Below are 14196 nucleotides of genomic sequence, written 5' to 3'. Positions count from 1 at the left end.
GTGCGAGTCATGTTAATTGGCCAAGCATCACCAGAGTTCCTTTCCAACCTCATTTCATTAGACAAATAAACTATTCGAGCTTGTCCATTCAAATGTCTGGGGTCCTTGTCCTATGACTAGTCAAATTGTTCATAGGTATTTTATTTCTTTCATTGATGATTTTAGTAAGATGTACTTGGATTTATCTCCTTCGGGAAAAGTTTGAAGCTTGTGACTGTTAGGAATTAGAAGCCCTAATTCTAGACTAACGAGAGCAATAATAATAATCGCAGAAGAAGAAAAAAAAAGCACGAAAATACAACAAGATTTATACAAATTTGCCTCAAGGTGAGACTACGTCATGTCTTCTGCCGCTGTAATAATCCACTATGAAGGTGAAATAGTTTACAAAGAGAAATCGCACACACTTACAGGTGTTTTTCTCTAACTTCTCTCGGGCGGCAACTCAAGATCCTTCTTCCAATAATGATAAAACCCTAATAGCAGCGCCCCCAAATATAAAGGAAAAATTAGGGCAACTTCAATACAAAAGTGAAATCCCCAAACTGCCCTTAATGAAACAATAGTCAATATATCATGGACCTTTCGGGGGCTCCAACCCCACGGTGACCTTACCGCAAAGTTGGTCGATCCGCGTACTGACTCAACGTAAGGCGTTAATTAGGCTCCACAACTTAACAGTGATGTATTCCAACTTTTTTAGAATGAAATAAAGAATCAGTCTGTCGCCTCCATCCATGTTTTGCATACAGACAATGGTCTTGAATTTATCGATCACAAGTTTCATACCTTTTGTCAAACCCAATGGATCACTCATCACAACAAAATGAGTTGTTGAGCGTATAAATCGCCACTTACTTGAAGTGGCTCATACTATGATGATTCATATGAATATCCCAAAATCATATTGGGTAATGTTATTCTTACTGCTTTTTTTTTATCAACGGGATGCCTTCTTCTGTTCTTAAAGGTAAAATCCTTATTCAGCTCATGTTACCATCTGCTCCTTTATTTCCTAAACCACCCCACTTGTTTGGTTGTGTTTGCTTTACTCATGTTTTGGGACCATCCAATGATAAACTCTCCTAGGGCTGTCAAGTGTATCTTCTTTGAATATTTTTGGACACAAAAGGGTACAAATGTTTTTGTCCATCTATTAAAAATACATTTGTATCTGCAGAATGTTTCATTCTTCCAGTCTACCAGTTCTGAGACAGTTCCTCTTGTTCCCTCAATCCCAAGATCTAACCATTCCTATACCAATTGATGATTGTATTTAACCACCAAAAGATGTCATTGTTGAGAAACCATTGCAGGTGTATCGACGTAGACAGGCAACATCTCATCAAGTTCCAGACTCCTCTCTCACATCAAGAGTGCAATAGGAAGTTGTACATCACTCACCTCAGAATTTTGAGACGACTCAAATTCATGGCTGATTACCACATAACATAGTCATAGGTTCCTAACTCTTGGGAGACGGATCTCACCCACATCAGTTTATTAACAATGTGGGCAATTGCCCTATACTCCACTTTTGCACTATTCCGAGCAACTACATTATGTTTCTTACTCATCTAACTGATTAGATTTCCTTCTAGAAACACACAGTACCCAGTTTGACATCAAGGATGCATTTTTGTACGGTGATCTTGAAGAAGAAGTGTACATGGAGCAACCTCCGGGGTATGTTGCTCAGGGGGAGATGCACAAAATATGTAGACTAAAAGAAAGCTATCTATGGTTTGAAACAGAGTCTGTAGGCTTGGTTTGAAAAATTCAGCCAAGTGTTATGTCCATGGGATTTTTCAGAAGCCATTGTGGCCACTCCTTTTTTATTATGAAAAGATCATTTGGGATTATCATCTTACTGGTCAGGTAGTGATAGTTCTGGCATTGAAGAAGTTAAATCACACTTGGCAACTCACTTGCAAAATAAAGATTTGGGCCAAATGAAATATTTTCTAGGGTTAGAAGTAGCAAGAAGCAAAAAGGGAATTGTCTTGACCCAAAGGAAATACATAACTGATATACTTCAAGAATATGATCTTTGGGAGCTAAACCAATGGATACATCTACGGAGGTAAGACATAATCTCCATGATGATCAAAGTACAGAATTGAAAGATAAAACAATGTATCTGAGATTAGTGGGCAAGCTTATATATGCTACTATCACTAGACCAAATATCTCATTTACAGTCAGTTTATGGAGTATCTACATAAGATTCATCTAGAGGCTGCACAATGAATTTTAAGATATCTAAAAGGAGCACCAGGAAAAAGTCTTCTCTTTAGACCTAAAGATCATATTGAGAATTGAAGCATTTTCTTATGTTGATTATGTAGGATCTAAATTGGATAGGAAATCAACCACTGGGTAATGTGTGTTTCTAGAAGGAAATCTAATCAGTTGGATGAGTAAGAAACATAATGTAGTTGCTCGGAATAGTGCAAAAGTGGAGTATAGGGCAATGGCCCACATTGTTAATAAACTGATGTGGGTGAGATCCGTCTCCCAAGAGTTAGGAACCTATGACTATGTTCTGTGGTAATCAGTTATAGTCCAAATTTCCTATACACTGTGTTAGGAATTAGACGCCCTAATTCCAAATTAACAAGAGCAATAATAATAAACGTGAAAGAAGGGAAAAGCAAGTACGAAAAAACACAACAAGATTCATACAGGTTCTCCTCAAGGTGAGACTAAGTCATGTCTTCCGCCGCTGTAATAATCCACTATGAAGATGAAATAGTTTACAAGAGAAATCGCACACTTACAGGTGTTTCTCTCTAACCTCTTGGGCTGCAACTCGATATGCTCCTCGGATTAAAATCATAAAACCCTAATAGTGGTGCCCCCCAATTTAAAGAGAAAGCTAGGGCAACCACATTACAAGAGTGAAATTCCCAAACTACCCTTAATGAAACAACAGTCAATATATTGTGGATCGGACGGTAAGTAATCATTCTTAAGCCTTTCTCAATCTCTCTTCTCTTTTTTTTTTTTTTTTTAAAAGGATGTATATATATTAACAAGAGAAATATTACAAAGGAAGAGGGAGCAAATCCCTAACAACAAGAGATTGTAGAGTCGCTCCCTGCTTGGCAAGCACATCAGCTGCCGAATTTGCAAATCTCAGAATGTGAGACCAAATACAAGAAAAGAGTAAAGCAATTTCTAGAAATTTTGAAAAATGTCCCAATGGCGCCAAGGGGGAGGGGATGCAAACTCACACCAACCAATGAGCACCTTCGAGTCCCCTTCAATGTGGAGGGGGCCACTGCAATTGTCTCTGAAAACGCAAAGCCCATTGAGGAGGCCATAGAGCTCAGCCGACATTGAATCGGAAATGCCTAATGGGCCAGCATACAAGAAACACTGATTGCCGGATGGACTTGAAATAACTCCCCCAAAACCAGCAATCCCAGGATTACCGAGAGAAGAGCCATTAAAATTCAACTTTAGGAAACCAGGTTTAGGAGGAGTCCATTCCTGCATGACTTGGACCTTGGTCCCAATCTGCATCATTGCCAAGTTGCTCCAGTTTTCACAGATAGAGATATCCACAAAGGAGGAAAAGGGCTTCTGATTTGGCCCAACACCCAGTCTGTGACTCTTACCGCTGATTCACATTTGGCATCAAAACGCCTTCGGTTGCGTTCATTCCAAAGCCCCCATAGAATGAAACTAGCACAAGTGGAGATCATCAGCTTTCCAAGACTAGGAAGGGGAGTACCAATGAGCGACTTGCTAAAGGAGATCAGATCTGCCGTCATACCGAATTGCAGCCCCGTCTTGCAAAGAATGGAAGTTCACGCACAGAATGGAAGTCCACACATTCCATGAGAAAGAGCATTGTAGCAGGATGTGACTGGTGGTTTCAACCTTTGTGTTGCAGAACGGGCAGAGGGGGTTGATAGATGGGTGGTCCTTTCTTCTAAGCACATCTGTCGTGAGAATCTTTCTTTGGCAAGAGCTCCACATGAAGAATTTTATCTTTGGCGGTGCACAGAGACGCCATACAAAGTATATTCTCAATCTCTCTTCTCTCTCTCTCTCAATCTTCCTTCACCTCTATCTCTATTCTCAATATTTTTAGGATCCTTACTTGAGATCAGCTGAGAAGATGTGCTTTCCAGCCCCCTCAAGGGCATGTATATTCTGCATGGAGGAAGAACCTCTCAACCTCACCTTCCTCCATTGCCCTTTTGCTGTTGAAATTTGGAGATCTTAGTATAGGAGGTTTGGCATCTCGTTTGCTTCCCTAGATATGTGGCAGATTGGTTAGTTGAGGCCTTGCCTTTTCCACTTCAAAAGTTGGGGAAATCTTTTTGGCATATCGTGGGGCACTCGTGATTTGGAGCATTTGGTTGCACAGAAATGACTGGGTTTTCTCTGGTCATTCTCTTTCCATGGGAATTATTATTGAAAAAGTTCATTCATTTCACTCTCTTGTTAGGCCAATTAACCAGGGAATTTAAAAGATTACACAGGTGCTAATAACAAGCTGCATTGGAAGATCATTTCCAGCTGCTGCCCCTCTCATCCTTTCAGCTTGGTGGAATAAGCATCTCCCTTATTGGTCCCTTTAAGTTGACTTTTTTTTTTTTTTTGAAATAGTGTTGGATTATATTAAAGGCTCAAAAGAGCAAAATTACAAGGGGGGAAGGGGGGAGAGACCGTCCCATACAATGAGAAATTGTTGGGATGTTCCAAATTTAGCTAGCCTATCAGCCAAAGAATTGGCTGACCTAGGAATATAATTTCATGTACAAGAAATAGAATATACAAAGTTTGCTATGGAAGAAATAGTGGGCCAATGTCGCCACGGGGGGGAGGCCATGCTGGAGCACCAACTAATGATAACTTTAGAATCCCCTTCAATCATCAGCTTTCCGTGAAGACAGTTTTTGAAAATTTCCAACCCATGAAGAAGGATAGTCACTTCAACAGTGTTGGAGTCGGCAATACCAACCTGCCCCGCATATGAAAGAATAGTCTCTCCTCTATGATTTCTGAAGACTCCACCTGCATTAGCAGGTCCTTGGCACCCCAAAGCACTTCCATCAAAATTTAACTTTATGCAGTCGCTAGGGGGAGGCTCCCATTCGGCCATGGCCGGCACCTTTAGAGGACCCGCCATATGAGCCAAAAGACTCCAATTCCAGCGAAGGGATATTCCCGCTTGAGGGGCAAATTCCTTCCTATTATGTAGCCAGTTGGAGATCATTCCCACTGCACAAGAGAGTGTTTTTCAGGTAGCTGAATTTGAGGTTAAACCTCCAATTGTTTCGCTCCAAACAAAGACACCACAAAATATGGGCAAGGCATGTAGAGAGAAGCAGCTTGCCAATTCTTGGCAAACGTGTCCCCAATACCATCTGGAATGTGCCAAAAAGGTCTTGATGATGGCCCACACCATCCATACTTGCCATGAGTACCCACAGTGAAGGAGAATATGCTGAACAGACTCCTTGCAAACACCACAGAGAGGGAAAGTATTATGAGGGATGGTAAAACCTCTCTTTTGAAGGTTGTCTTTTGTGAGGATTTGTTCCCTAATGGTTGTCCATATGAAAAATTTTATCTTGTTGGGCACTGAGAACTTCCATGCAAGATTTGCCTTGTGCTCAAGTATGTTGAGGCTGTCCTTTCTAATATGGGAATAAGCTAAGGCCACCGAGAAGATACCGTTAATGCTAGGCTTCCAGATCAATTTATCGTTAACCTGATCCCGAATGACAGTGCTGTTGAGGCTAGAAAGAAGTGAGCAGAAGACTCTAACTTCATCATCATTCAAACCACGGCAAAAGAGGAGGCTCTAAGACTGATTACTCCATGAGTAAGCCACCAAGTAAGATAGATCCATAGCAATCCTTGCTAGCCCCGGGCAACCCTTAAAGTTGAATTTTGATGGAGCTCAAGGGGCAATCTGGGGCCTGCCAGTATTGGAGGTGTTGTTAGATACAACAGGAGGCAGATTCTTCTTTCTTATTCCAAGCCTACTAGGAAAGTGGATTCCATGATGGCAGACATGTGGGCTGCCATTCAAGGCATTCAGCTTTACAAAGATCACTTCTCCCTTTTTCTGATTATAGAGGTTGACTCCTTGGAGGTTGTTTCTCGGGGGCAGGGTTCTTCTGATCCCCCGTGGATATTTCATCAGTATTTCATCCAGATTTCTGACCTGAACTTCGCCTTGGATACTTCATGGGTTCATGTTCCTAGGTTTGTAAATGAAGTTGCTGATTCTCTAGCTATGGGGGGAAACGCTCATCAACATCTTGTTGTTTCTTGAAGCTCCCCTTCTTAGTGCTCATAATGTTTTTTTTCTTTTGTTTTGTGTTTGTTAGTATTTTCTCGTTTTTTAGCCTGCTGGCCTTGGTTGCTTGTTGCTCTCTTTGTTGCTTTTTAATTAAATTTATCAACTCTCAAAAAAAAAAAAAAAAATATATATATATATATATATATATATATTAAAAGAACAGAGTATCTGGATATAGACAATTACAAACTCATTAAGGAGATAACAAACCTTCGCTGATATGAACAGGGTGTTACCATACTATTTTCAAAAAGAAAAAAAGGGTAGGGCATTACCATTCCAGTAGCATGCCCTTGCTTCAAGACCACTACATATGAGTCCACCAGATATTCAGCAATATTAATTAAATATTTGAACTCCTGAACAAATTTTCAGATTTTGAAAAATAAGAAAATGATAGAAAATAGTAGGACTTATTCCTTTGTAGCAAAGGAGACAGTAGTACAAAAATAAAGTGCAAAACTGTAACATGCAGACTTGTTTTCCATTCTAGCAAAGATGACAGTTGTACCAAAAAAAAGCACGAAAAAATAAGGTGCAATCTGTCATTTGTAATATATACAAGTTGCCATCAACATCATAACCTCAAAATTGCCTTCGGTGGAAGAAAACATTTTTGTAACAGAAATCTACAGTACAACGAGAACTAAATAAAGTTGTTGAAGATAAACATCAAGTGAATGTCACAAAATAATGAACATAAACTCTATAACAGAAGTATTAGCAAGGGTAAAAAGTCCTACGTCTGAGAAAAAGCTACAGATTGTGTTCATTGATGGTGAAAGGCTTCTAAAGTGGTTAGTCATTCTGGGATGACCCAACCCCACAGCATTATAAAGAACACTCCAGCATGGTGCAATCAAACCAGTAACACTAATTAGAGAACCAAGTTCAATAACTGTAAATATGTTAAAAAAAATTATCAAAGAAGAGGCCAAGATTTACATTTTCCATTTGAACTACTAAGAATTGAAAACTTTTAGATTTTACGATTTAAGACTCTTGCCTGTGAGCAAATAAGACCAAGAAAGCAAGAACCCACATAAACATTGTACTGGAGATGACCACCATCTTCTGAGGATATATGGTATATAGGGGTATGATTAGCAGGGTAGTAAATTGCAATATGAGTCTAGGGTAGTCAGTAGGGGTGTTTCTGAGCTCACTTGTGAGAGTGTTCATTTGAATATTGTTCAAGTAGAGATTAAATGTACTAGCAACTATCCTTCAAATAAGAAAGGTACGATACTTTGCAGGGAGGACGTTAAGCAGTTTCATCCAAAAATCATCTCTGATGAAGTAGAAGGTCGGTTCCCTCAAATAAAACAAATATAAGGTCATTCCCCCCAAAGTGCAACAAATTTTGTGAATTGATGCAGTGGTTATTCCCACAATGTTCTATTATTCAGTCAATTTTCCACCATCGTTTTCCCAATTCCATCCAAAATATGCAAAAGATCATAAAAATTTGGTTGGTGTTGTGATGTTACAACTACCTAGTGAGAGACTTAGAACATTGAGTGACAAATCATGATAGAAAATTGATGCATCAGCATCACCAGCCATGACCTAATTATGTAGGAGTTGGCTCATGATAGCAGTTGCAAAATACCCAAAGATAAGCTGATACATAATTGCTCAGAATAACTCACTCGTTCATAAAAGTCCCTCAAAGACATGTCTTGCAAGAAAAGATAATAAAGAGGAGAAATGTCATTTTGTCAAAGAAAAGCTACTTCAGAGCATTTTTTGTACCACAGATGGGAAAGAGTAAAGATTATACAGGACTTAATTATCTAAGATCACGATTTGTTTGAGAATATATCTTAAGATCATGATTTGTTTGAGAATATATGAGAATATATCTTAAGATCATAATTTGTTTGAGAATATATCTTAAGATCATGATTACTAGTCTAAACAAGTAAGCATGATCTACAGACACAGATCAGTATGAAGAGAGTTTCATGAAGTGTCATACATCAATTTTTTGTCAATGCTCTTGCACTGATATTATTCTAGTATTGTCCTCTTTCAGGACTAAACACTATAAATGTATTATAACTGTAAATGCTTATTGGCATAACAAGTGCATGGGAATAAAGGCTTTTGTCACTCATCTGAGCTAATATTTTCCAAATAAATGGTTTGTCCCTTCGTAATTCAGAAAATCCAGTCCAGACCCCCAAGTTCACAGTCGACTGGGATTATTGCCAAAAAACAGTAAGACATGACAATCAATGTAACCAATGATAGTCCCAACCCACCCACCACCACCCCAGCCAAAAGTAAAACTTGGAAAATCTTCAGAAATAAGATAGCAAACTGTTCAGTGTAGAGATGAATAATCCAAGCAATCTTTTATTACACATAGATATAGAAAAGAATGAACTGCCACGAAATTAAAGCTAATGGGCAAAAATGTCCACCAACCTTTTGATTCCTGAAAGGAAAATACCTCAAGCATTCCATTAAGTACTTGATGACAAACATGGCCTCAGAATGAAAGCAGGTAGAAAGTGATGCAATAGATGAAATTAATTGACTTGCAAACATGAATGAAGAATCTGTAAACTGAATTCTCAATATGGAAAACATCACAAAGGGTCGTAAAAACCCTAAGACTTCAGGCAACCCTATTGACCGATTCCGCATAATAAATAACAGAACTTGGCGGGAAAGCTCTTCCTGGACCTCGCTTCGGCATGATAACACCTGTCCAAATTTGAAAAATAAATAAGAGGAAAAGATAAAAGCAACCAAACCATGGTTCTGGAAGAAGGAGAGTGTAAAAAAATTCCTCTGGTTTTCAAGCAGATCAGAAGAAAATGCATTCTATCAAAACAGTGAACCAGAACTGGTTAGAGTAACTACTCTTTCATTCAACATAAAAACAGATATTTTTAGTGATTGCCTTTTTTTAGAGATTCCATTAGGTGCATTTGGTAAAAACACCTCCCAAATAAATGAATGGTGGGAACTTGGAATATGAAACAATATTCAAAAAATAATTATTCTCTCCCGCCAAAATTTCATGGCTCAAAAACTACTTAGACAATCTAACCATGTAATTCACACCACCAAAATGATAGTAGCTATAAAAAGAGCAGCAAACAGTATGTTTGCTGATCGCATCATAGCGATAAGTGGAGCAACCATGTGATAGACGACATGATGCTAAATGCCACACATGCACTCACTTACCAAGGAATTCACAGCCAGATCAGCAAGAAAGCAGCCAAATATCAGTACTTTTAGAACCCAAATATACATAAACTACTACAAATTGCATTAAGAGGGAAGATTAAATACTCTGCTCGTTATACATGCTAAGACCCCAAGATTTCTAAAGGAGTTCCATTGATTTGCATAGCTGCTTTTGGGGCAATAGCTACATTAAGGAGAATAATGCACAGAATGTTAAAAACTGCATTAAAAATTGCATGCAAAGTTCAACAACAATTTCTACACAGACCCTGATAAAAGGATGTCTGTCCGGCGACTCGAAGCTCCACAAAGGCTTCTTTTTGAAGGCACAACAGCAGATGAACCCAATTCCTTTCACAAATGCATCAACAGCTCGAGGATCACATCCTTCAAGAACCGCCTGGAGTTCTAATAACCCTTCCGAGACTTTCATTTTGTCTTCTCTCACAAGTCGACATATCTCACGGACAGATTGATCGAGCACCGCAGCAGAATGCGAGGTAAGACACTGAGAAATAGCATTTCTTCCAGCATGGAATTCACTGTCAGATGGAGAAAGAGCGGATCGAAATTTTTCGAAGATTGAAATCACTGCGTAACGTTGGATAGAGGGCTGAGCGGAGCGGGTCCGCTCAAGCAGCAAAGAGTAGGAATCCATGCAAAAGAGTAAGATGAAAATGCTCGACCGTAGAGCCCTTGAGGACGGTATAAATACTAGGTGTACCTTGTGCGTTTTTTATTTTTTATTTTAGTGAAAATACTATAATTTACCCATTGATCTCTTATTTTGTTATGCAACGGGTTTTTCATAATTTTGATTGTAGATAGTGTTCTATCAATAGTGTCAATTATAGAAAATATTTTTCAACCATTTTCTTCTGAGTTATGTAATTCTGCTTAATTAAATGAACTCATCATCTAAGTGCACATTAATAATATAAGAGCTTAATTGATTATCAAATATTATCAACATTTGGAACACACGATAATCGATCGACTTTCTTTACTATAAGCTACAAATGACCCATTCTTATTCAAACATAAAATACATTATTTGTTTTGAATTAAATTCTCCAGGATTTATTTCTAGGTGGAAGATTTGTTTTGAATTGAATTCTCCAAGATTTATTTGTAGGTTTTGAAAGAAACACTAGAGATTTTTGGACAAATGGAACTTTGGGTCAACCTGATAAACCCAAAAACAGCTTGAAATATGGCTCCTCGATGTTTTGGGTCAACCTAAATACTTACAAAAGCTTTCTAGAATTCAACAAAAATATATGAGTCAACCCAAGTAACTCGAACGAGTAAAAGCTAAAGTATTTGAGTAAATTTTTGCTAATTTTGAGTAAAACATTTAGACTAATCTTGTGTGCTCCTTAGGTATGTCTAATCACATCAGTAAAAACAAGCTAAATAGATTTTTAAGTGGAAAATCTAACCTTTACATAAAATGACTCTTTACAATCCCAAAATGTCTTCCACTCAAACTTGTCTTCCTCACAACAAAACTTTTTGTCAACTTGGGTTTGAGGTCTTGGATTGCTTTTTAAATCTTTAACTTCTTTGTTAATTTAATACCAAAGACAACTAAGTTCTTTATTGGAGGGATAGTGTTTAATCACACAGATAAATTGTTAGTAGTATACTTTTAACCTATCCATTTATTATCATTAAAATAATAACGATCAACATGATTTGAACCTAAAGTGTAATATTGCATACCATAGGTTTTACCTAAATCAATGCAACAATTACTTGCTTACAATTTTGCTCACATCCAATGTCTTTCAATGGATTTATTTTAAAATTACAAACTCATATATAATTATAGTTAATCCTATGTACCCAATCTATGAGGGAGCAACTCAATGAGTCTTTGATAGACTTGATATTAAAATTTGAGATTGGTTTTCCAAATGTGATGAACTATAAGCAGCTCGAGATTAGTTTCATGTAAAAATTCCACCACACAATTAGTAATCTAAACTTTGTAATCAATTTTGAAGCACACAAACTTAAAGTTCATAAATAATTGACAAAGTACAATCAATAGATTTCAAAGTAAATGCTTGTAATTGATTAGATTTTGAAATTCTGCTCCAATTAATTAATACATATGCAAACCCCAATTTAAATCCCTTTGCTAGAATGGATAATATGACTTTATAATAAGAGTGCAATTAGTTCAAACAAGGCTAAATCTAAGCAAGTATGGTTTCAAAGTAAAGGTACAATTATACATAACTTATTGAGTGTTGACTTTACAAAAAAAAAAATCTAAACTTCAAAATCAATTTCAAAGTGTAAAGGTGCTTAAGAGTGGCTGAAAAGGCTTTAGAAATCGAGAAAGAGTTTGTCTAAGGTAAAACAACTTAAATAGATGAGATCTCAACATTGAAAATCCAAACCATTGAAATCATAAATAGACACTTTGTCCTTTAGTAAAACTCAATAAAAACTTCATCAAAAATCATGAGCAAATGTAAAATTTTCTCGTTGAGCTGCTAAATATATAGATAAATCATTTAACAATTCTGAAAACTCATATTGGTTGAATCAAGATTTTAAAGTTTCTTTTGCAATGTTATGGGCAGCGTTGTTCGAACAAAACCATTTGTTTGAGCATTTATATTTTGCAACATGCTTTTGCTATAAAATTTGTTTAGACAATTTATTTTGTTCAAACATTTTATCTTCAACTAGATCTTCTATAAAGGAATTTAATTTGAACAATTTCTTATGTTTGAACATTATTTTTCCATACTCTTCGAATCTTGAGATTTTTTAAATAATTTATTTTCTATAGGGTATTCTAATTCTAAGCTTTTTTCAAATATTTGCATTTTGTTCTAAACTTTTCTATAGGGTCTTTGTTCCTTAACCTTGTTCAAAAATTTTGTTTTGTTTGACCATTTCTTATGTTATTGGAACTTTTCTACTTAAGCTTTATTTGAATTTTTCTTTTTACTTGAATTCAATCTTTAAGCTTTATATAAGCATTCTATTTTTGGACAATTGTAGCTTTTTCAGTCTACTTTTTGTTGATTTGTTTGAATACACACATTTTTTTTTTCACACAATGAGTGCTGCAAATGCTTTTTATTACAATTAATTTAAGTTATCGTCAAAACCACATGATAAACATGAAGAGAGAACGTGTTTTGACTAGAGAAAATAGTGTTTTTTACTCTTTTACACGATGTCTTTTTATTATCATAACGACTTACAATTATACCTAAAGTAAAACGACCCAAGTCTTAATTACACCCAAAGATAACTTGCTAAAATACACATAAAGAGACATGCAACATAACTAGGAAACATTCACTTTATTCCAACTTTTTTTTGGAGCTTACTTCTTTTTCAAGACTTCCTCCTTTATAAAAAAACACTTTATACTCCATGAAGTCATCTTCTATAACACTTCCCTTCAAATTGGACTTCATAACTTCAACTTGCAAAAAAATATTTAAGGGTCTTCAACATTTAATCTTCCTATGTCTTCAATGTTCTTCCCTTACTTGGATGTCCTTTGAAAACTTGACATGATTGTAGTTCAACAAATTTTACCACAAGTCATGAAATTCTTCAACACCCTTCTTTATACGTCATCTACTCACTAGAAGAAAAAAAATGTTTTTGGCAACAAAACTATTAACATTGCAGAAAATTATGCTAACTAAAAGCACATATGTTAAAAATAACTTTGTTCACAAAGGATTGACAATCACTAACAAAAATTGAATTCCACTGACAATATTTTCCCATGATTCACATTTTATGGTGAAAAATATTTTTATTATCAATAACTTTCCTCCCATCACCTGAGAAACAGTTTTTGAGGTAGAAATTTTTTTTGCCACTAATAATTTTCTTTGTCATGCCCCAAGAACTCTTCTAAGGGTGCAATTTCAATTTTTCCAAAGATGGTTCACCGAAATAAATCATAATATTTAATATCTTAAGATTTAATCTTTTAATGAAATTATTGAAATTTAACTTCAAGTACTTTAATTAGTCAAGTAGAAATTTGCATGGTTGTCATGTTAATGAAATGAAACCATGCTTATGTTTGTTGTAGAGGGGACTCGTCCATGCACTACTCCTAGTCCTTTCCTACTTGAGAAACACAACTCTTCAGTTGGATAGTTCTATTTGAAAGTTATGAGCACACCATCGACCAAACTCCCATTGGTCATTTTCGTTGCATTTCACAAGTGAGGTTGGATACTCTTATTATGGGACAAGTCATTAAGATGTGGGATATGGATTAGTGAGATTAATATTATCGATCTGTTTTGACAGTTCAAGATAACTAGTTTTTGCCTAGTGGTTTGCATGAGAGAGCAACTTGAAGGATTTACCAAGACAGTGCTTGGGAGCATACAGAGGTTCATTAGAATAACCTTGAGGAAAAGTTTAAGAAATCAAGTTAGTACAATGAAATTGTTGCCTTTATTATGATGATTTTTCTTATTTATTTGGTCATAGTGATAGTATATTACCCTAACCTTTTTATAAGATAACAGAAGAAACCGTAAGAAAAAATTACACCAATTCACTTAAAAAATCACTTCTTCCTAATGAAGTGACAAGACTGAGATGGAAAAAAAATAAATCATAAAACCTACTACAACTTATTGTAAGAAACCATATAA

At 36.3% G+C, this 14196-nt stretch overlaps 1 protein-coding gene across 1 annotated transcript in view; it reads right to left on the bottom strand.

Annotated features, from left to right (window-relative positions):
• The window catches only part of LOC137949339 (protein RST1), a 72461-nt gene extending 62268 nt beyond the window's left edge, over nt 1-10193 (bottom strand). Inside the window, exons 1-3 of the mRNA XM_068795412.1 lie at nt 9804-10193; nt 8762-9043; nt 6604-6687 (exon numbers count right to left, since the gene is read on the bottom strand). Coding sequence (XP_068651513.1) covers nt 6604-6687; nt 8762-9043; nt 9804-10193 — 756 coding nt within the window. The remainder of the gene's footprint in view (nt 1-6603; nt 6688-8761; nt 9044-9803) is intronic.
• Between the last annotated feature and the right edge of the window lie 4003 nt (nt 10194-14196).

Source organism: Aristolochia californica, unplaced genomic scaffold (genome assembly GCF_029961685.1).
Source record: "Aristolochia californica isolate CCGP_79_NKW_82.1479 unplaced genomic scaffold, dmAriCali1.0.hap1 SCAF_14, whole genome shotgun sequence".
NCBI lineage: Eukaryota > Viridiplantae > Streptophyta > Magnoliopsida > Piperales > Aristolochiaceae > Aristolochia > Aristolochia californica.
The sequence above is the reverse complement of the archived record's forward strand: the minus strand, read 5'-3'. Positions and strand labels throughout refer to the sequence as shown.